The sequence below is a fragment of the Portunus trituberculatus genome, chromosome 37, assembly GCF_017591435.1.
Source record: "Portunus trituberculatus isolate SZX2019 chromosome 37, ASM1759143v1, whole genome shotgun sequence".
Classification (NCBI taxonomy): domain Eukaryota; kingdom Metazoa; phylum Arthropoda; class Malacostraca; order Decapoda; family Portunidae; genus Portunus; species Portunus trituberculatus.
In genome coordinates, this window is record NC_059291.1 from 13,344,249 (window position 1) to 13,366,035 (window position 21,787).

General features: G+C 39.5%; 1 protein-coding gene across 7 annotated transcripts in view; it reads right to left on the reverse strand.

Annotated features, from left to right (window-relative positions):
* LOC123514231 (dynamin-1-like protein) overlaps positions 1-21,787 on the reverse strand; it is a 102,732-nt gene that overhangs the window by 22,095 nt on the left and 58,850 nt on the right. For 4 of the 7 annotated variants that reach the window (XM_045271952.1, XM_045271951.1, XM_045271949.1 and 1 more), the window contains 2 exons: positions 20,953-21,135; positions 20,251-20,466 (listed from right to left, as the gene is read on the reverse strand). In XM_045271952.1, the coding sequence (XP_045127887.1) occupies positions 20,251-20,466; positions 20,953-21,135 (399 nt within the window). Of the gene's footprint in view, positions 1-19,972; positions 20,027-20,250; positions 20,467-20,952; positions 21,136-21,787 lie in introns of all 7 variants that reach the window. The other 3 variants (XM_045271948.1, XM_045271947.1, XM_045271945.1) reach the window with 1 other exon arrangement.

Genomic DNA, 21,787 nt, shown 5'->3' on the forward strand with positions numbered 1-21,787 from the left:
AATATGTAAATAATATGTAAAAAAAAAAACGGGGGAGAGGAAGAGATAACAGGCTCCAAGGGTGGTCAAGTTAAAGTCAGTAATGTGAGTGGCGGGGAGGTGTGGCGTGGATGACGTCATCACCTCTGCTCCCCTGTGCTTGGCCTTCTTGGATGACATGAGCGGATACCGTATCTGTGAATTTTTCTTACCGTATATCGAATCGAGTCCGAGGGTAGTAATTTCCAAATACCATAAATGTGAATTTACCGGATAAAGCAGTACCATATAACGAGGACTTACTGTGTGTGTGTATATATATATATATATATATATATATATATATATATATATATATATATATATATATATATATATATATATATATATATACAGGCAGCAACCACTGCTTAACAAAGGTTCACACAACGAAATTTCGCTATAACGAAGGTTTCATTTTACTACCATTTGCTTGTTTAACGAACACCAAACTCGCTTTAACCCTTATGTTCCAGTGATTAAACTATTTTCCAATATCCCATGATGGGTAAAAATGGTAAACCTAGAAATTGTCATAAGACTGTTTGAATACAAATAATTATTTTCTCTTTGTTATTCTGAATACAATGATGTACTTTCTAACTCGATGTGACATCTGAAAGTTTAGTTATTGCCTTATCAAGGATTCCTCCTCCACCCGCTGTGTGATCCGTCAAGTAGAAGCAGCTCGGTGAACGATGACACTGCGCAAACACACACACACTCTCTCTCTCTCATCTTAGAAGAGAAATTGTACACTTCCAATGAGAGAGAGAGAGAGAGAGAGAGAGAGTGTATTCTTTCACCCCTTTTCATATCAAGTTTCAAGCAAATAACATGTAGGTATCATCTCTCTCTCTCTCTCTCTCACACACACACACACACACACACACACGCCCCCTTGATCGTCTTCCCAGAACACGAGAGGCACGCCTGCGTCTCCATGAGCCACTCTGAGTTCTCAATACGATGTTTGGAGTCTGTTCTCCATCACCACTATCTCTGTCCTCTCTCTGTTCTGAGAAAAGAGGTGGATCCTCTGAATCATTTTCTGAGTCTTCACTACTGCTGTCTTCGCTTTCTTCAGTTTCTTCCTCATAATCACTGTCACTGTAGTCAGGCTCAGAAGCACTGCTAAATAAAAATTATCTGTCTTGTTCCATAGTGAGTTATGAACTGAGACGTCCCTTCGCTCTTATCAGGGTGCTTTCGACACGGCGGGTTGCCAAGTGTCGCCCTCAGAATGGGAGAATAGCTTCGTTACCCCTAAATATACAGAGCTAGTGGCAACACTATGGGTGGAAAAAGAAGCCAGATACCTCCACTCACCATCTGATTCAAGAAACCACGCGTGGAGGTCAAACATAAGGCACGAAAATTCTTGATTACGGGAACGATTGCCATCACTACGGATGCACTGATGCAATCGTTCATATACGATCGCCGGAACATAAAGGTTAACAAAGTTTTATCCAGGTAATTTTTTCCAAGTTTGAAAGGCCCGCTGCATCATGCAAGGTGACAGGCTTTTGAATACACCAGCGCCTCTCCTGGACAACACGCGCACCACTCACTGCCCCTGCTCAAAACAATAACAGCGTCAGCAGCAGCTCGTCTTCCCTTGCTCAATTTACCACCAAAACGCCCTGCAATGTCGTCTAGCGTTGCTAAGAAGACCAGGAAGTCTCTTACTCTCAAAGTGAAGCTGGATATTATTCACAGACACAAGAGAGACGAGAAAACTAATAGCATTGCTCACCACCATCTTGACTCCATTTACTGTCTACTATTTTCAAGTCAGCAGACTCTATTAAGAAGGCTGGTGAGACCGTATCTTTCTTGCAAGCTAAAAGAACCCCCTGAACTCATGACTACAATGGATAAAATAGAAAGCCTTGTGGAAATGTGGTATATAAGTTTTGTATGTGATACAATGATGCGCCCTTTGTTTACATTCCACAGGTTGCCAGTTAATGTCTTTCCCGTTTCACTCTCCCTCCCTTCATAAATTTAAGATCATCAACATTATAAACTTATGTACATACATACATTAGTGTACATTATAATGACTTAAATTAAACTGCCTAAATGTTTAACTTCATAATTTTTACTTTCATTAAACCTTTCACTGTACTATGATGCACTCTCGCTTTGTTTACTCTCAATGGAAAAAGTTCAAGTCAGGGGTTAAACTTGTTATAATGGGTTCGCTTAACGAAGGGTTTTTTTAGGAACGTAACCTCTTCATTAAGTGGGGGTTGGCTGTATATGTATATATGTGTATATATATATATATATATATATATATATATATATATATATATATATATATATACAGTAATCGCCTGCGTATCTGGATCGCCACAATCCAGAGCTGCCCCCAAGCATATTCAAACCTACCGTACGAGCGATCCCTCGATCCCAGTACGCAGTGTCACACTACCACTTTTTCCGTCATCTTCAATGATTTCTGTTGATTTTTTACTGTTCCGTGAATTATTTCCATTGTCTTGAGCCAAACGGAACACACCGTTTTCCTCTAGCGTCAATTTTTAGTCAAATTAAGATCTATGGTTTCAAACCAAAACTTTTATAATACAATTTATTTTCTTGCTAATTGGAATGATGTTATAATCTCAACTTAATAGCATCTTGATAAGTAGATGTAAATATATATATATATATATATATATATATATATATATATATATATATATATATATATATAAATAAATAAATATATATATATATATATATATATATATATATATATATATATATATATATATATATATATATATATATATATACAGTAAGGTCTCGGTTTACGTCAGAGTTACGTTCCTGAAACATGACGTAAGTTGATTTTGTACGTAACTCGAGTTTCCGTACATTTCAAAGCATATTATCGTTTTCAGCCAATCATTGTTTATGGTCATTCAGGTAAGTTAAAGGTTATATTGTTATATTATTTACAACTATGTAGGAATATGAAACACAAGCTTGTTTTTGTTGTTGATTAGGGCCATGAACGCGAAGGACTGCAGGTTGCTGAGAAGGGTGGACGCCTGAGGCCGCCAGGAGGGTGGGCAGGTCGAATGTTGTGACGCCCACAGGGCGGACAGCTGGGAGCGTAGTGCAGTGCGGTGGGAATAGAAGTGTGGGCAGTGGGGCAGGAAATGCAATAGGAAAGGGCAATAGGGATCAGCAGACAGGCGCAGACGGTGCAAGTCAGCTGTGAGTGTCGTGTGGCCCAGGAGAAGGCTCCGGAGTTGTTATTGTTGTGATGGGTGTGCGAGCCCTCAAGGTCGTCAACCTCCCCGTTGTCATGGTAACGGGCTTCCCATTTTCTTCTTCCCTCCCTCACACACAGCTGCTGCCTCCCTTCTCATGTCTTTTAATTATGTCCTCTTTTTCTTGTAGCATAATGGTTTTCCTTTTCTTAGCATCACTGCTGTCACTAAGAAGTTTTCTCTTTGGTGCCATTGAGCAAGATACTAAGAACTTGAGTCAGTAAACGCAGAAGTAGGATAACACTCTTGCCACGGGCGATGGTGTGGTGGAACTGAGGCAGGGTGTTATTGTATTCAAGCGTGAGGCGGGCGGTGTGGCGGGCAACCACCAACAATAACAATACATCACGCACTTTACGATTTATAAATTTTTAATTTTTTTTTATCTTAAATTGCCTTATAGTGGACTGACGTAATTACGAGTTTGACGTAACTCGAGACCGACGTAACCCGGGACTTTACTGTATATATATATATATATATATATATATATATATATATATATATATATATATATATAAAGTGATCCCTTGTTTATCGCGGTTAATGGATACCAGAACCACCCCAAAAGGTGAAAACCGCGAAGTAGGATTTGCCCCCCCTAGGAATTTTGGTGTATGTGTATGTGGGTACCAGAATGTTTAAAATATGTAAATAGTATTTATACTTTACATATACAGTATTTTACTTAAATCTATTTAATTATAAAACCTTATACAGTAATTATACATTTACTCTCTCTCTCTCTCTCTCTCTCTCTCTCTCTCTCGATACATAACACTCACCCTCTTCTGCCCTCTTTGATCATATGCAAAAGTTTCACTTTTTCACTGATGGTCATCATCTTACTCTTGGGCTCACTAGAGGAGGCTTTCGCAGGGGCACAGGATTTAGGCGGCATTGTAAGGGCTTAACGAATCACTACTTAAACAAAAAAAGTTATCGCGAACACAACACTAAGATACAGTATGCGAAAGTCAACAGCGTGGATGAGACTGGCAAGATACAACCAAGGCCCATGGAATAAAAGGTCGACCTACGAGGCATTCAAAATGGGTCCAATATGAGCATCCGTGACGTCAGCGGGTTCACAAGTGGTCAGGGCGGGGACGCTGGTTCAGTTAGCAAGCTGCCTGGTAGGTGTTCATGTGCTTCTCTATCTCTCATTCTCTCATTGTTCCGCACCAACATCGGTCACAATGCCGAGTTGTGCAGTACGTGAATGTATTAATTATCAGTAGTAAATATATAATATGTAGTACAATGCTTACTCCAATTTTGCAAGTTCAAATTTTGCGATACGCCAATTTTGCGACCAAGGACCAAAAATTGCCATTTTTAAAATTTCCCTATCTTGCTCCTTTCTCCTGCTATTGTGAGTGGTGGCGAGAGAGAGAGCGTTCCCGCAAATTATATATTACTGTATTATATAGGCAATATTTTATTAATTTAATCATATTTATCATATTATACTATATTATTATCACATTTATATTATATTTATCATAGTTTGGTGGTTTTTGGCTAGTTTTCATAAAAATCTGGCGGTAATTCAATGAAGCTCATCTGGCAACACTGCCCCGCTCCCTCCCGCCTTCCATTTGTTTACGTACATCTCCACGGAGTTCTCTCTGCAAATTTGTGCTCGACTTTGTGCGACATGGCGCCACCAACCAAGAGAAACATTAGGCTAACTTTGGAACAGAAGATGAAGATAATTAAGATGAAAAGAGATGGAAAAAGGAACTGCGATATTTCCAGAGAGTTTGGTGTGGGAGAATCAACTGTGAGAATGGTGTTTAAAAACAGTGAGAAAATTTAAAAAGCTGTAAAAATCTATCGTCTCCAGGTAAAGCTCATTTAATTTATTTTTCTTAAGGATAATCCTTGTAAACCCCTTTATGTATTGTATGCTGCTCAGTTCCATGTATACGTGATATAAATATAGGCAAAATATTAGGAAAATATTGAAAAATTAGGCAACCATATTCAATTTTTCCCATCGGAACACTTCCAATTTCGCGATTTCCAAATTTGCGACTCACAATGCCGCCCCCTTTCTCGCAAAATTGGAGTAAGCACTGTATATAGTATGTGATAAATGAAAACCATTATATTTTTTTTCCTGGTAATTTTGCACCTTAAGACATTAGTAAATTTCTGATGTCTAGTTATTGAAAGGTTCCCATTCAGTTACTTGTGTAGTTATAAATTGCCTCAGTTATATATGTAACATAAAAATGAAATAATAATAACAATAACAAAAACAGCAACACTATATTAATATTAATAATAATAAGAGCAAAAGTTTAATAATAATAATAATAATAATAATAATAATAATAATAATAACAATAATAATAATAACAATAATAATGATAATTAACAGCAGCAAGAATATTGATCATTAAAAGCTGGGGCTAGTGTAGTGACGTCAGCATGTTCACCAACAGGGGAGCTTCCTCCCAGGACATCTCTTTCTTGCACGGAAACCTCACGCTCTCCCTCTGCCCGCTGAGCAAATCATACTTACCTGGCACAGGAGTCAAGTTTTGTGAAGGCTTCTCTACCTCCTATTACTGCCTCACACCCTCTACTTGCCAGCAGGTCATTATCATATATAATAATGATACAATGGTCAAAGAAAGAGAAAGAGAGTGCTCTGACAGTTTTGATAGAGAGAGAGAGAGAGAGAGAGAGAGAGAGAGAGAGAGAGAGAGAGACCTGCTGGCAAGTAGAAGGTGTGGGGTGGTAATAGGAAGAGAAGCTTTCACAAAACTTGACTTCTGTGCCAGGTAAGTATGATTTACTCAGCGGGCAGAGGGAGAGCGTGAGGTTTCCGTGCAAGAAAGACACATCCTGGAGGAAGCTCCCCTGTTGGAGAATCCGCTGACGTCACTAGCCCCAGCTCTTTTCCCCTTAGAGCAGAGTGTAGGTCGACCTTCTATTCTATGGGCCTTGGATACAACAAGGAAAGATGTTGGGTGAGGCTGCATATGTATACGAACAATACATGTACAGTGCTTTACGTACACTGTCGTCGTTATTACACACCAACTTACTGAATTACTGTACGTACAATATTTGTAAGTGACGCCACAGACCCCGTGATATAGCGAAAATTCCGCAGAACATATCTATGAGCATGTATAAAAACCGCGAAACAGTGAAGCCATGAAAGTCGAACCGCGAAATAGCGAGGGAACACTGTATATATAAATACACTTAACCCTCAGCTATCGCACCCAATTGGGGCCGAAATAGCCATGCCATAGCCGAAAACGCGATAGCCGAATTGATCTTGGTGGGAAGGTGGTTTTGGCCAATGAGCGCTCAGATATTCCATGACGTCATGGCTGAGCACGCGATAGCAGGCATCTGAGGTTGCGATAATGAAATTTTAGCAGCTTTTCATGGGTGCGTAGCAATAAAACGCGATAGCCGAGGGTTGACTATATATATATATATATATATATATATATATATATATATATATATATATATATATATATATATACACAGTGGTACTTCGACATACAATCGCCCTAACATACAATTTTTTTTATATACGACGAAAAATTTCATATAATTTACGCCTTGAAATACAACAATATTTTAAAGATACGATTAGCCATCGGTAGGTGGCGCAGCGATCGCTCGGCTACCCATGTTCACCCGAACATTCAGCCCGCGTTGTGTATCGCTGTTCATCCTTTGTGCATGTATGTGTCTGTGCTCCTCGGCAGTGTGTATTTTTTATTAAGTTTTGTGAACTCAAGACCCTGTGATCATAGGTCCCAAAAGTAAAAGTTTGGTGCGAAACACACAAAATAGCCTGTATTCACATACTGATTAAACTTAGAAATTCAATAAATGAGTGAGTACAAATGGTTTTCTGCCCACAAGCAACTCTTCCTCTTTGCAATGCAAAAAAACAGAAGTCTCTAGATATCATGGGTACCAAAATATCACAGGTTGAATGAGGTAGTATCATCGGTTTATGAGCCCTTGCATCCGATTGGGTTCAGCGGCCTTGGCTAGAGCGAGAGAAAACAGGCCCCTTGTATCCTGTCTCTCTCTCTTGCTGTCGCCTGTTCTGATACCACTCTCATTCAAAAGTTGTCTCCCCGTAACATGGTGAGAGACCCGAGGTATAGAAGTAAAGTAAAGCTCGGGGGAGAGGTGGCGGAATCAGACACAGTGAAATCACTCGCTACCACCCTCCATCGTTGGTGACACAGTGACGTAGAGCATATGTTTACTCCTGCCCACAAGCAACTCTTCCTCTTTGCAATGCAAAAAACCAGAAGTCTCTAGATGTCATGGTTACCAAAATATCACAGGTTGAATGAGGTAGTATCATCAGTTTATGTGGCCTTACATCTGATCGGGTTCAGCGGCCTTGGCTAGAGCGCGAGAAAACGGGCCCCTTGTATCCTCTTACCCCCCCTCTCTCTCTCCTGTTCTTATACCACTTTCATTCAAAAGTTGTCTTCTTGTAACACGGTGAGAGACCCAAGGTATAGAAGTAAGGCGCGCGGGAGAGGTGGCAGAATCAGACACAATGAAATCACTGTCGATCGCTCCTATCATTTATCGTTGGTGACAGTGACGTAGAGCATATGTTTACTCCTGATGAGTGTTGCCACCTCACAAGCAAAGGAAACGGGAAGAAAATAACCAAAATATAGCCGTAAAAAGCCTAAACGTCTATCGGCGTGCCCCGTGCCTTGCGTGATGAACGACTATCAATGTGTCCCAAGTTTGCAGGTTAAGTTGTTATTTTGAGCAATATGGTTAATTTATATCATGCATACAATAAATATTGTATTTATCTTATATTAAATCTATATTTGGTTGGTATTTAAATCATATCATATCACAAGAACAAATTAATTGCATTTCCATTAATTTCTATGGGAAAAATTGATTTGATATACAATTTTTTTTATGTACAACGATTGTCATGGAACGAATTAAAATCATATGTCAAAGTACCACTGTAAATATTTTTATTATTATTATTTTATTTTTTTTCCAGCCTAGCACTGAAAAGTGGTTCAGTTGTTTGTTTACATTTCCCTGTGAAACGCTCCAAGGCAGAACTTCCAAGTAGCAAATGGCCAAGATGAGCTGCTCCGTCGTTTTCAAGTGGACAAAGCTGTTTGAAGTTTCTCATAAAGAGCATTAAAGGCCAAAAATAGCAACGAAAAAATAGCAGCAGCTGGCTGGGGGTGAAGGGGCAGCCATGTTTGTTTACAGTTGACAAACGTGACAAAGAAAGTTGATGGAAAAGTACTAGTGTGACGCCGCCTTTACTGTTGTGTGTACATCCCACCACCCCTTGTACTGCTTGTGTACCTTTTTTTTCCAGATTATACATTTAATGTGCTTTCATTTGTTGTTTTCTTACCCATTTGGGTTATGTATAGGTTTTTTTCTCAATTCATAAGTGGTTGGGAGAGGAAATTCTTTGTATCTGCCAGGGCCTTGGCTGCTTTGATCTGGATATGCAGGTGAGTACTGTATATATATCTGACTTATATGAATTCCTCACCTCCCCCAAAAATTAAACTCAGACTTTAGGGAGATGCAGGATTTATTCATTTAATTTTTGGGGATTTTTACTTATTTATTTTTTTGGGAATTTAAGATTTTGGGATTACTATTGTATCTCCAAAATCTTCAGACCCTAAATTACCGGATGGTACAGTTTATTTTTTGATAATCTAATAGCCTTCCCATCAGAAAGCCATTTTTAAATGTCTCATGTGTTTGTGTCATAGCCTAACTCACGCCCTAAACAGTACGTGGCCAGGAGTCAAATAGGGAGGTGTCATTTAGCTCTCTAATTTTTGCCTGACAGGTATAAGTTGACGAGAATTAGAATGAGAAACATCAAGAAGAGAAGACGTACAACTATATACAAACAAACAAACAAATGTATCGTTGGGAGACAGCTAGACTTTCAATTCTGGCCTCCCCTCTCCCCTCTGTCATTCGTGCTATCTCCCCCTACAAGACTCTCCAAGACCCTGCCTCACCCCATGCCTTACTGCCAGGCTTCTCCACCATCTTTCTATATCATAAGACTGTTATGATCTTTTCAAACACTTTTTTTTTCTTACTGCCTTCATCATCACAACTTTACATCACACAATTCTCACAATAACACTATTACAAAAGATTATGTTGCGACAGAGGTAGAATGCTGTACCAGATAAGCAATAAATACTTCACTATCATTATCTCACTTCAACACACTAATAATGACTCAGATAGTGTCCAGTTCAGTAGTGAAACAGCAGATTGCCATGACGCTGCTAATAGCACATTCTCAACCCTCACATTTTCTAGAGAAGCAGGTATCTGATATGTTATCATTCTATCATGCTCCAGGAAGTCATTATTGTATACACAATCATTGAATGTGCTTTCATTCATTGTTTTCTTACCCATTTGGGTTATGTACAAGTTTTTTCTCAATTTATAAGGGGTTGGGGAAGAAATTCCGTGTATCTGGATATTTCGCGTATCCGCCAGGGCCTTGGCTACTATAATCCGGATACGCGGGCGATTACTGTATATATACAGTGGTACCTCGAGATACGAAAGCTTCTGTATACGAAAACCTCATTTTACGAAATATGCAAAGATTTTTTTCGCTTCATATTACGAAAAATTACTCAGCATACAAAAAATACGAAACAAAACTCAAAATTCCCGCATGCAGAAAATTTTAAAATTCGCGCCACACAAGTCGTCTTCTTGCGCAGTTTAATGACATTTGCCTGAGTCATTTCCAGAACATATTGAAAAGTAGGCAGAAACAAAGTTCCTTGGATCGTTATTTTTTAAAGTTTCCTGGTCAAGACATCCCCTGACCACAACGGCTCTCCCCAACGTCCCTATTTTTTACCACGACGGCCTCATATGTTTACCCTAACAGCCCCATGTTTACCATGACGACCCCACGCCAAATTTTGGGTTATTGTCCTCTTATTTCTTTCATTATGTTAACACGTTAACTGCGGATGGCAACTCAGCATTCCTGAGAAAGTGTTTTGTAGTATGGAGCATTAAAAACCATAACATATTGGTACACCGGTGTACCCTGCGCATATAGTGCATATACTTATACAGGGTGTAACACAACTTTCTGTAAATACTGAAAGAGGTGAGAGAACATACATTTCTAAGCAGAAAATCTTATATAAACATTTGCATTTTAACCCCTTCAATACGGTGACGCCTATGTGGGCGTCACGAAGCCCCAGTAGCAAATACGATGACGCCTACGTAGACGTCATATTTCTTTTCTGAGCTTTCTTCAGTTCAGTTGTCCTGTATAGTGTGTTGGATACCAACTATACACGCCGTATGCTGTCCTTGAAATCCTAGTGCTCCTCCCACCATCCTTGTCTCCACCAATCACTAAAGATTAGCTATATGCATCCCGCCTTGTGTCTAAAATTACCCAATGGCATAGACTGTTCCCATCTCTCTCTCTCTCTCTCTCTCTCTCTCTCTCTCCTCCTTCCCCTCTCTCCATCTCCCTTCCTCCTCCCCATCTCCCTTCTCTCCCTCCCCCTCTCCCTCTCGAAAGATAAGTTACATGCGTCCCGCCTTGTAACATTTGTGAAACACACACACACACACACACACACATTCCTGAGGTAGTGTTTTGTAGTATGGAGCATTAAAAACCATAACATACTGGTACACCGGTGTACCCTGCGCATATAGTGCATATACGTACTTATACAGGGTGTAACACAACTTTCTGTAAATACTGAAAGAGGTGAGAGAACATACATTTCTAAGCAGAAAATCTTATATACACATTTGCATTTTAACCCCTTCAATACGGTGACGCCTATGTGGGCGTCACGAAGCCCCAGTAGCAAATACGGTGACGCCTACGTAGACGACATATTTCTTTTCTGAGCTTTCTTCAGTTCAGTTGTCCCGTATAGTGTGTTGGATACCAACTATACACGCCGTATGCTGTCCTTGAAACCCTAGTGCTCCTCCCACCATCCTTGTCTCCACCAATCACTAAAGATTAGCTACATGCGTCCCGCCTTGTGTCTAAAATTACCCAATGGCATAGACTGTTCCCATCTCTCTCTCTCTCTCTCTCTCTCTCTCTCTCTCTCTCTCTCTCTCTCTCTCTCTCTCTCCCCTCTCCTCCTCTCCTCCCCTCTCCCTCTCGAAGATAAGTTACATGCGTCCCGCCTTATAACATTCGTGAAAACACACACACACACACACACACACACACACACTAGATGAAGAAATGATGAAGAAAATAATTACTGCAATGATAAGACCGAGGCTTGAATATGCAACAATACAGTGGGCTCGAACTTAAAGAAACACATAAGGAAACTAGAGAAAGTACAGAGGGCTGCAACAAAAATGGTGCCTGACTTAAGAGATTTGACTTATGAAGACAGACTGAAAAGAATGCAACTTCCGACCCTGGAAAACAGAAGAAAGGAGACCTGATAGCAATATACAGAGTGATGATTGGCATGGAAAAATGGATAGGAAGATCTGTGTATGTGGAATGAAAGAATGTCGAGAGGGCATGGGAAAAAACTAAAAATGGCCACTTATAGGAGAGATGTGAAAAAATATAGCTTCCCTCATAGAAGGGTGGAAGCATGGAATAGTTTAGACGTGGAAGTGGTCAACGCAAGGAATATTCATGATTTTAAGAAAAAGCTGGACATTAATAGATATGGAGACGGGACAACACGAGCATAGCTCTTTTCCCGTATGTTACAATTAGGTAAATACAATTAGGTAAATACACACACACACACACACACACACACACACACACACACACACACACACACACACACACACACACACACACACACACAAATACAAAAACAACAAATTTTCTAATCTCTCTCTCTCTCTCTCTCCTTCGTTTCCCTCTCCCTTCCCTCCCTCCCCTTCTTCCTCTCGAAAGATAAGCTACATGCGTCCCGCTTGTGTCTAAAATATTAGCAAATGTCACTCTCTCTCTCTCTTTTTCTCCAAAGAGAGAAGCGTCCACTTTCCTCTTCGAAGGCGATATAGTGACTAAAAAATAGCAGCATAATACACAAAGACGACAAATATGACAAGCTTGCACGAGTTTCCCGCGCTCGGGCGCGGCACTACCACCCGTATATCATACAGGCGGGCTTTTTTAACATCCGGCGCGAAGGGGTTAAGGTTTTGTTTACCCGTAAGACGATTTTAAAATTTCTGAGAAGCGCGCAATAGTTCATTGTGTTTTTTATGAGGTGACGATGACTTGCTGGCTTGCTGCAGCAGCCGGAGGTGCCACTTGGCTAAAAATCGAGTGTTTTAATGTTATGTTTTGCAATCTGTGGAATGTTTCAGTATCTTACATTTTAAGACAGATTGCATTAACAAGTATGCAATCTACTGATAAACATTACACAATAACATTATTGCGGTCATTAAAAGTAAGCACTCACATACGTACTATGTGGTACAGTACCTATCACTGGGTGAGGAAGGAGAGGGAAGGATGGGAGGAGTGGTGAACGACTGATTTGTTAATACAAGATGTTTAGCATGCATTATATTTAGTCAGGAGGAGGTAGTAGACACCTACCGAAACAATAACTTACTCCCAGTGAGATCTAATAGCACTAGGTGCTGTGAACCTTCCATTAAAGCTAGTTGTGATCTCGTTGAATGTTTCCCTTTGTGTCTCACAACTCAAGGGGGTAGTCACAGCCTACCCTCTAAAGACAGCTCTCCTTCTTCACACAAAACTACATGCACTTACCACACATACACCTTTCACTCCAAATCAAAATTTAAAAGAAAAATGGGACCCAAAATAAACAACGCCTCAGAGTCCCCCTCTGGGGAGGGGACCAAAAATGTCCCCAGGTCGGACACCTCTCCTGTTGAAGACAAATGCCTTGACACCTCCCTCAACATTAACTTCTGCAACATTCGCGGTCTTAGATCTAATTTTCAATCTGTGGAACACCACCTCTCCTCTACTAAACCTCATCTTCTTTTCCTCACCGAAACACAGCTGTCTGAGGCAACTGACAGTAGCCCTTCTCTGTTCCCTCCTACTTTCTCTATTCTCATTTTCATTCCAAAGCTGGATGTTGCGTCTATGTACGCAACGACTTAACTTGCTCTCGTGCCCACGCTCTTGAGTCTTCCGAATTTTCCACCATCTGGCTACGACTTAACAGTCACTCTCAAACTAAATTCATCTGTGCTGTTTATCTCTCCCTAACTCTTCTGACTATAGTAATTTCTTCGACTACTTAACTTCTAAAGTGGAGCACATTCTGTCCCTCTACCCTTTCGCTGAGATTTCCATTCTTGGAGATTTCAATGTTCACCACCAGCTTTGGCTTTCCTCTCCCTTCACTGACCACCCTGGTGAACTAGCCTTCAACTTTGCTATCCTCCATGACCTAGAGCAACTGGTGCAACACCCTACTCGTATTCCTGACCGTCTTGGAGACACGCCCAACATTCTTGATCTCTTCCTCACCTCTAACCCTTCTGCTTATGCTGTCACCCTTTCATCTCCGTTGGGCTCCTCCGATCACAATCTCATTTCTGTATCTTGTCCTATTTTTCCAATCCCTCCAGGATCCCCAAAGCGAAGGTGCCTCTGGCGTTTTGCCTCTGCCAGTTGGGGGACCTGAGGAGGTATTATGCTGATTTTCCTGGAATGATTATTGCTTCCGTGTCAGAGACCCATCTCTTTGTGCTGAACGCATAACAGAGGTGTTAGTATCTGGCATGGAGGCGTACATTCCTCATTCTTTTCTCAACCTAAACCTTCTAAACCTTGGTTTAACTCAGCCTGTTCTCGTGCTATACATGATAGAGGTTGCCCACAAAAGGTACTTGAGCCTTCCATCTCCTGAATCTCATGCACTTTATATCTCTGCCGGAATCATGCCAAGTCTGTTCTTCAACTTGCCAAACACTCTTTCATAAATAGGAAATGTCAAAATCTTTCAAACTCAAACTCTCCTCGTGACTTCTGGCATCTAGCCAAAAACATCTCAAATAACTTCACTTCTTCATCTTTCCTCCTTTATTTCATCCTGATGGCACCACTGCCATCTCTTCTGTCTCTAAAGCTGAACTCTTTTCTCAAACCTTTGCTCACAACTCCACCTTGGACGATTCTGGGCTTGTCCCTCCTCTCCTCCTCCCTCTGACTATTTCATGTCTACAATCAAAATTCTTCGTAATGATGTTTTCCATGCCCTTGCTGGCCTAAACCCTCGGAAGGCTTATGGACCTGATGGGGTCCCTCCTATTGTTCTCAAAAACTGTGCTTCTGTGCTTGCACCTTGCCTGGCCAAACTCTTCCAACTTTGTCTATCGACTTCTACCTTTCCTTCCTGCTGGAAGTTCGCCTACATTCAGCCTGTTCCTAAAAGGGTGACCGTTCTAACCCCTCAAACTACCGTCCTATAGCTTTAATCTCTTGCTTGTCTAAAGTTTTTGAATCTATCCTGAATAGGAAGATTCTCAAACATCTGTCACTTCACAATCTTCTGTCTGATCGCCAGTATGGCTTCCGTCAAGGTCGCTCTACTGGTGATCTTCTGGCTTTCCTTACTGAGTCTTGGTCATCCTCTTTTAGAGATTTCGGTGAAACTTTTGCTGTTGCGTTAGACATATCAAAAGCTTTTGATAGAGTCTGGCATAAAGCTTTGATTTCAAAACTGCCCTCTTACGGCTTCTATCCTTCTCTCTGCAACTTTATCTCAAGTTTCCTTTCCGACCGCTCTATTGCTGCTGTGGTAGACGGCTACTGTTCTTCTCCTAAACCTATTAATAGTGGTGTTCCTCAGGGTTCTGTCCTGTCACCCACTCTCTTTCTATTATTCATTAATGACCTTCTTAACCAAACTTCTTGCCCTATCCACTCCTACGCTGATGATACCACCCTACATCTTTCCACGTTCTTTCAGAGACGTCCAACCCTTCAGGAAATTAACAGATCACGCGGGGACGCCACGGAACGCCTGACTTCCGATCTTTCTAAAATTTCCGATTGGGGCAGAGAAAATCTAGTAGTTTTCAATGCCTCAAAAACTCAATTCCTCCATCTATCAACTCGACACAACCTTCCAGACAACTATCCCCTCTTCTTCAATGACACTCAACTGTCTCCCTCTTCCACAATGAATATCCTCGGTCTGTCCTTTGCTCATAATCTTAACTGGAAACTTCACATCTCATCTCTTGCTAAAACAGCTTCTATGAAGTTAGGTGTTCTGAGGCGTCTCCGCCAGTTTTCTCGCCCCTCCAACTGCTTACTCTGTATAAGGGCCTTATCCGTCCCTGTATGGAGTACTCTTCGCATGTTTGGGGGTTCCAGTCACACAGCTTTGCTTGATAGGGTGGAATCAGCTCTTCGTCTCATCAACTCCCCTCCTCTGACTAACTGTCTTCAGTCTCTTTCTCACCGCCGAAATGTTGCATCCCTTTCTATATTTTATCGCTATTTTCATGGTAACTGTTCTACTGATCTTGCTAACTGCATGCCTCCCCTCCTCCTGCGGCCACGCTGCACAAGGCTTTCTTCTTCCTCTCATCCCTATTCTGTCCAACTCTCTAATGCAAGAGTTAACCAGTACGCTCAATCATTCATCCCTTTCACTGGTAAACTCTGGAACTCCCTCCCTGCATCTGTATTTCCAAATTCCTACAACTTGTCTTCTTTTAAGAGGGAGGTATCGAGGCATTTGCTCCCCTAATTCTGGCTGACGGTTTTGGCACTTTTTCTACTCTTTGGAGAGCCAGCGCTCAAGTGGGCTTTTTTCTAACTTTCTTTTTTTGCCCTTGGCTGGCCCTCTTCCCTACCTGAAGGTGAAAAAAAAAATAAAACAAACATCTTGAGGATCACATCAAAGTTCCCATCATTCACTGTCATATCAAGGTGTTACTCCCACAATTACTAATACTTAATTTCCAGCTCCTATATCCTCTTTCTTCACTTGCATTTGCAGTTTATGGCTAAAAAAAAAAAAAAAAAAAAAAAAAATCTACAGAACACTACTGAAATTAAGCAACAGTATTGGTGATTGCTGTATAACAAAAGGGAAGTAAATATTGGTTCTAAAATAACTATGTTGCTTAATAAAAAGGGCAATAAAAATTTTCATCAATAATAAAGGATCACTTTCCTCTTGAGCTTGATATGTTCTCTATCAAGTGATACCATGACTTAGAAATGGTTCTACTTCTTTCCTATTTACCCTAAGCACTTTATTTTTAGCTTATTAACCTCAAGTCTGTCAGAGCATACTGAAAGAGACATTAGAATGTTCATTCAGTGAAATGACATCTCTGTTGGCCTAGTGACACTTGTCATGGCTACACACTCTATCAATACTGCATCTTGTTATAGATACTTCCAGAGAGAGAGAGAGAGAGAGAGAGAGAGAGAGAGAGAGAGAGAGAGAGAGAGAGAGAGAGAGAGAGAGAGAGAGAGAGAGAGAGAGAGAGAGAGAGAGAGAGAGATACAATCTGTGGTGGAAGGCTCAATCTTCTTTAGCTTCTTAAATTTGAGGTTATACAGATAAACTGAGAAAAAATATTCTAATGAATATAGAATATTTAACATTTTTTATGCTATGGAAATCTTATTTCTTTGCACGAGGTGTAAGCATGAAGCAAAGCTTTGATTATGCATAATGTTATTGATTTCAGCTGCAGCAACTTTCAAACTACCAAACAGTGAAGCTCATATGCTGTATATCTGGATTTAGAATCAAGTTAATTCTCTTGTAGGGTAAAAATTAATCGTTTATCACTAAATAATGTTTGCAAATGTCATCTGGTAACTACTGTACAAAGCATTTAAAGCTCTAATATTCTGTTGTAGCTAAGGGTATATCATGCATCTGCATCTATATGTCAGTTCTCCTACTGTAACCCTGAGTATCTTTAATATCACTGAGGTAATAATCAGTTACAAAAAATAACATGAAATCTTGGAATAATAGATATTTTTACCTTAATATCTTCTATAACTATATTTTCACATCTTTTACAACTACAGTAGTCACTGGCAGGGTTCATGTAGACATTCTTTTTATGACTCTTATTACTGAGCCAATGATCAAGACTAGAAGTCACACTGGGCTGAATTCAATGAACAATAAATCAGCTGGCAAACATGTCCTAGGGAACAAGTTTAGGGACATACTCATATACACTACTGTCTGAAGAGCAGTGAACAATGTCACTTCTCTTGCGGTACAAAAGAGACAAGGGAATATATCTAATTAAAATCAAATCTTGCTGCCACTCCCCAAGATAAAACATCTCTCAATGCTTTTATCACACTAAAATGTTTGTTCAAATTCCTATTCCTTAAACCTCTCAAGCAGCATCTGAACTTTGAATCACCAGTCCTCCATAATGTCAATCATGTAGCAATTATGAAAGTTACTAATTTCTCTTGCAAGGCTTGTATGATTAAGATCCTCTGTTTTGTTTGCTTAGAACTTCTGACCATATCATCTAGCTATAGTGCTTACAACCTTTAAGGCAGTTTCACACTGGAGACAAGGCACACGACGCACCAGAGTTGGGCTGACTTTGGTTGCTATGGGTATGTTCACACTGAGTGTGATGCTAGGTGAGACATTTGCTGTGGTGGAGATTGATTGACTTAACAGTTCTTCATGTGGAGGAGGAGGAGGAAGAAGAGTTACTAATGTTATGTTTAGCCTTGAATAATAAGAGGAAAAGGAATTGTGTATATCAAGCAAATATGAAACAAGTGGAATGTGGTGAATATCATCATCTAATTTAAGAGCTATAAATGGATGAGGGAAATTTGGATGGTATTTCAGACTGACTCCAGCTCAGTTCTCTGAAGTTCTATCATTCAATCAACAAGATATTAAGAAGCAAGGCACCAACTACAGGACATTCATCAGTTCATGGTGAAGGACAATGAGTGAAGGAGAGTTGAGGAGTCAGATCAGTGCAGTCATAGAAAAGGTATGCCTCTGGAGACGAAAGGCCAGAAAAATCGCATGCCTGGCGATCTTGAGATCGGTGTGCGCGGTGTGGTTGGCATCTGTCCCAATGTTTCACATCTGGTGTGAACACTCCTATTGGAAATACACTGAGGCGATTTCAAGCCACACAGCTTTGCGCCTCGTGTGTCGTGTGTGTCCTCTCTAGTGTGAAACAGCCTTTACTCTATGAACTGCAGCAAAATGTGTGGTGTCACAGCATTACCCAGCATCTTATGATGAATGGGCAAGGAAAAAACATGTATTGTGATCACTGTAATTCCTTATTGATTTCATTATGGAATACTATATCACTGAACTACAAAACACTTATGTTTGCAATCAATGCAGGTGCAGTGATGGTCATGGCTTTGGTTTGTGCCCGACTGCAGCCATCAACACCCAAACAGAAACAAGCACAAAATTTTATTAACACCAATGTTGTTATTATTGTTGATGTTAGAGTGATCATTTCCTACATTATGTATACATAAATACCAATAGGTATATGTTTAAATCTTTGTGCACTGACTTAATTGTCACTCTTCAATAAGCAGGTTCCTGATCACATTTAGAGCCAAAAATCAACAGTTAAACAATGAAAACAAAGAGTTCTAGTAAGTACTGTATACTCACTACTCAAGCTCATTGCTCACTGAATTTTGCCCAGTGTTACTGTCTTGAATGTTTTCCATATAACTGCTGGTGTGAGGAAGGCTAAATCAAGTAAATGTTATTGTTTAATTGATGGCAAGATGCACTAAACCATAAAGGTATTACATTACCTTGTATAAAAAGAAAGAAAATCAGTGTTAACTCCCTCAAAATCTACATCTTATGACACATCTCCAGCATAAGAAAGATAACTTCACTATAAATCAAAGAATTCATACCTGTTACAACCTGCACTGAAAGAAAGGTTAATAAATGCAGGGCTTGATAAGGAGTTTCTTCATACATGAGCACTGATGCAGTAGTGTAGCTTTACCTACAAGGCATACTGACACTTATTATTCAAACATGAATAACAAATGGATTCTTTAGTTAAGATACACAAAATGTCACATCTACTGAGCAAAAATGAAAGTTATAATGTATCAAATAATACAATGACATTAATGAAACATTATTTCTGATTGAAAGAAAGAAAAAAAAAGTATGCTGGAGTATATTGATTCTACTTTTCTTTCCACACGGCAAGAGTAGGGAACAGGAAGAGTTTTTAAAATTATTTTTTCTCCACACAAGCCAAGCAGAAAAATTAAAATGGCCAATGACAAAGTGTTATACTACATACTGTGAGATTACAAGAGTACACAAGACCCTGTATTCTTGTCACCAAGACAATGCTAATCCAACTACAAATGTTTCAGGGCGAGAAAATGTCAAACTTTCCCCTTGAGCTATTTCATGTTAGACCTGCTAAGTAATTTGAGTTGAAGCCATCACCATCAAATGAGACAATGGTAAAATGCATTAAAATTATAAAGCAAACTAAAGACAATTTCAGCTAGTGAGGTGCATCTCTTTCAATCCATAATACTCTGGATTTCAACTTAGAATAGTACAAATCACTACCTGATGGAAGATATCACAAACCTCTACACCTTCAGAAGGATTAGTGAAAGCCTCATATGCTGACACAGCCAAAAGCTAGGATCCCACACATACCAGCACATAAGAGTTTTAGAATTAATCAATTTGTTTAGAATAAATTCAAAACAAATAAACTCTTATAGTCATAAAATTAACATAAGAATTAGTTAATGTGTATTTTGTCAAAACTGGAATGACTTATACATATGCAATGGGCTTTGAGTGCAACTGATTGTGAATCAAACCAATAAAACATGAAAATAAGATTTCAGTGACCTAACCTGATGAGTTGGAGTCATGTTGGGAGAATTCTCATGGGACTGTTCTTTGCTTGGCTCTGCATGCTCTGCTCGGGGGCCGGCTATCAGAGATGAGAACCAGTTCTGGGTGTTGGCCTGGTCTTTGTTTGTGGGTTGTGATGGGTGGCCTTCCAGTGCCATCGGTCGAGGAAGGGATTGATCTCCCACGTACCTCTGGATGTTCTGCAAACTCTGGGTCTGGGAGAAAGTTGAAGCAAGTTTTTGGCATCAATTTCTTTTTTTCTATATGAAAGAACTGGCTAAGGACAAGAAATGTAATAAAATAAAATCTTTATATAGTATTCACTGACTTAACAAAGAATAAGATGAAACAGATAGGGGACATATGAACATGTTTATGAAGAGAGTAGAGTACAAAGAGAAAAAAATAATAAATAATATAAGGAAATTAAGGCATGTCTATGAAGAGACAGAGAATAGGAATACTTCCTAATAAATGTTTAACATAAAAACTCACACAATGTTACAATTCAAACTGACAGCTAAAAACAAAAAAAAAATTCTGCCAAAAACTCTATAATTCCTTACTGCAGTGCTTCAAATTATACTTGAAAGTTACAAAATACATTACAAGCAATGAATGAAAAGTATCTAGATCAAAATGAATATGTCTATCATTACATATGTCATATATGCACCTCAAGATAATAAGACTCTCCTCACCTTGGACTGCTCCCTTATTTCTTGCTCATAGGTTGAGGGTGCATTGCCGTGGCTGCGCCGGACAGGAATGGAGCGTGCCTTTTCTTCCTCTCCTAGCAGTGACGACACCAGTGAGGCATTGCTTTGGAAGTCTGGGTGTTTGGTGTTGATATATGCCAACTCGATGGCCACCAAGTTTTCAACCTATGTAGATGAATGCAATTAAACAATTTACTAAACAATAAATGAAATCAAATTCATAATTGGTTAAACATTAACAATAATAATCTAGTTTGCCATCTTCCTTAGAACTCGTTGCCACTCATAAAGTTTATTTTTATTTTTTTTTCATGTTACTTCAGTCTATAAATAATGGCCTTTATTTTTATGAGTGAATGGATAGTTTCTAATCATTCATATAATCTAAAGGCAGTATCACACTAACACTTTTCTGTCAACTTTCTAAAGGCGGTCAACTTTTGTCGACATTTGTCGTCACACACAAGCTCACTCTGTGGCATTTGTCAAATGCAAACATGCATGGCTACACCTTCACCCCAGCAAGCCGTTGCTATTTTTGCCCTCCGATGCTCTCTATGAGAAACTGTTCAGACAGCTTTGTAAACTGATAAACAACAAAACTGCTCATCTTGGCCAGTGCTACTAGGAAGTTCTACCTTGGAGCATCGCAGTCCCACAAGAAATGTAAACAAACAACTGAGCCAGTTTTTAATGCTACGCAAAAAAAAAAAAAAAAATAAATAAATAAATAAATAAATAAAAAAATAAATAAATAAATAAATAAATAATATATATATATATATATATATATATATATATATATATATATATATAT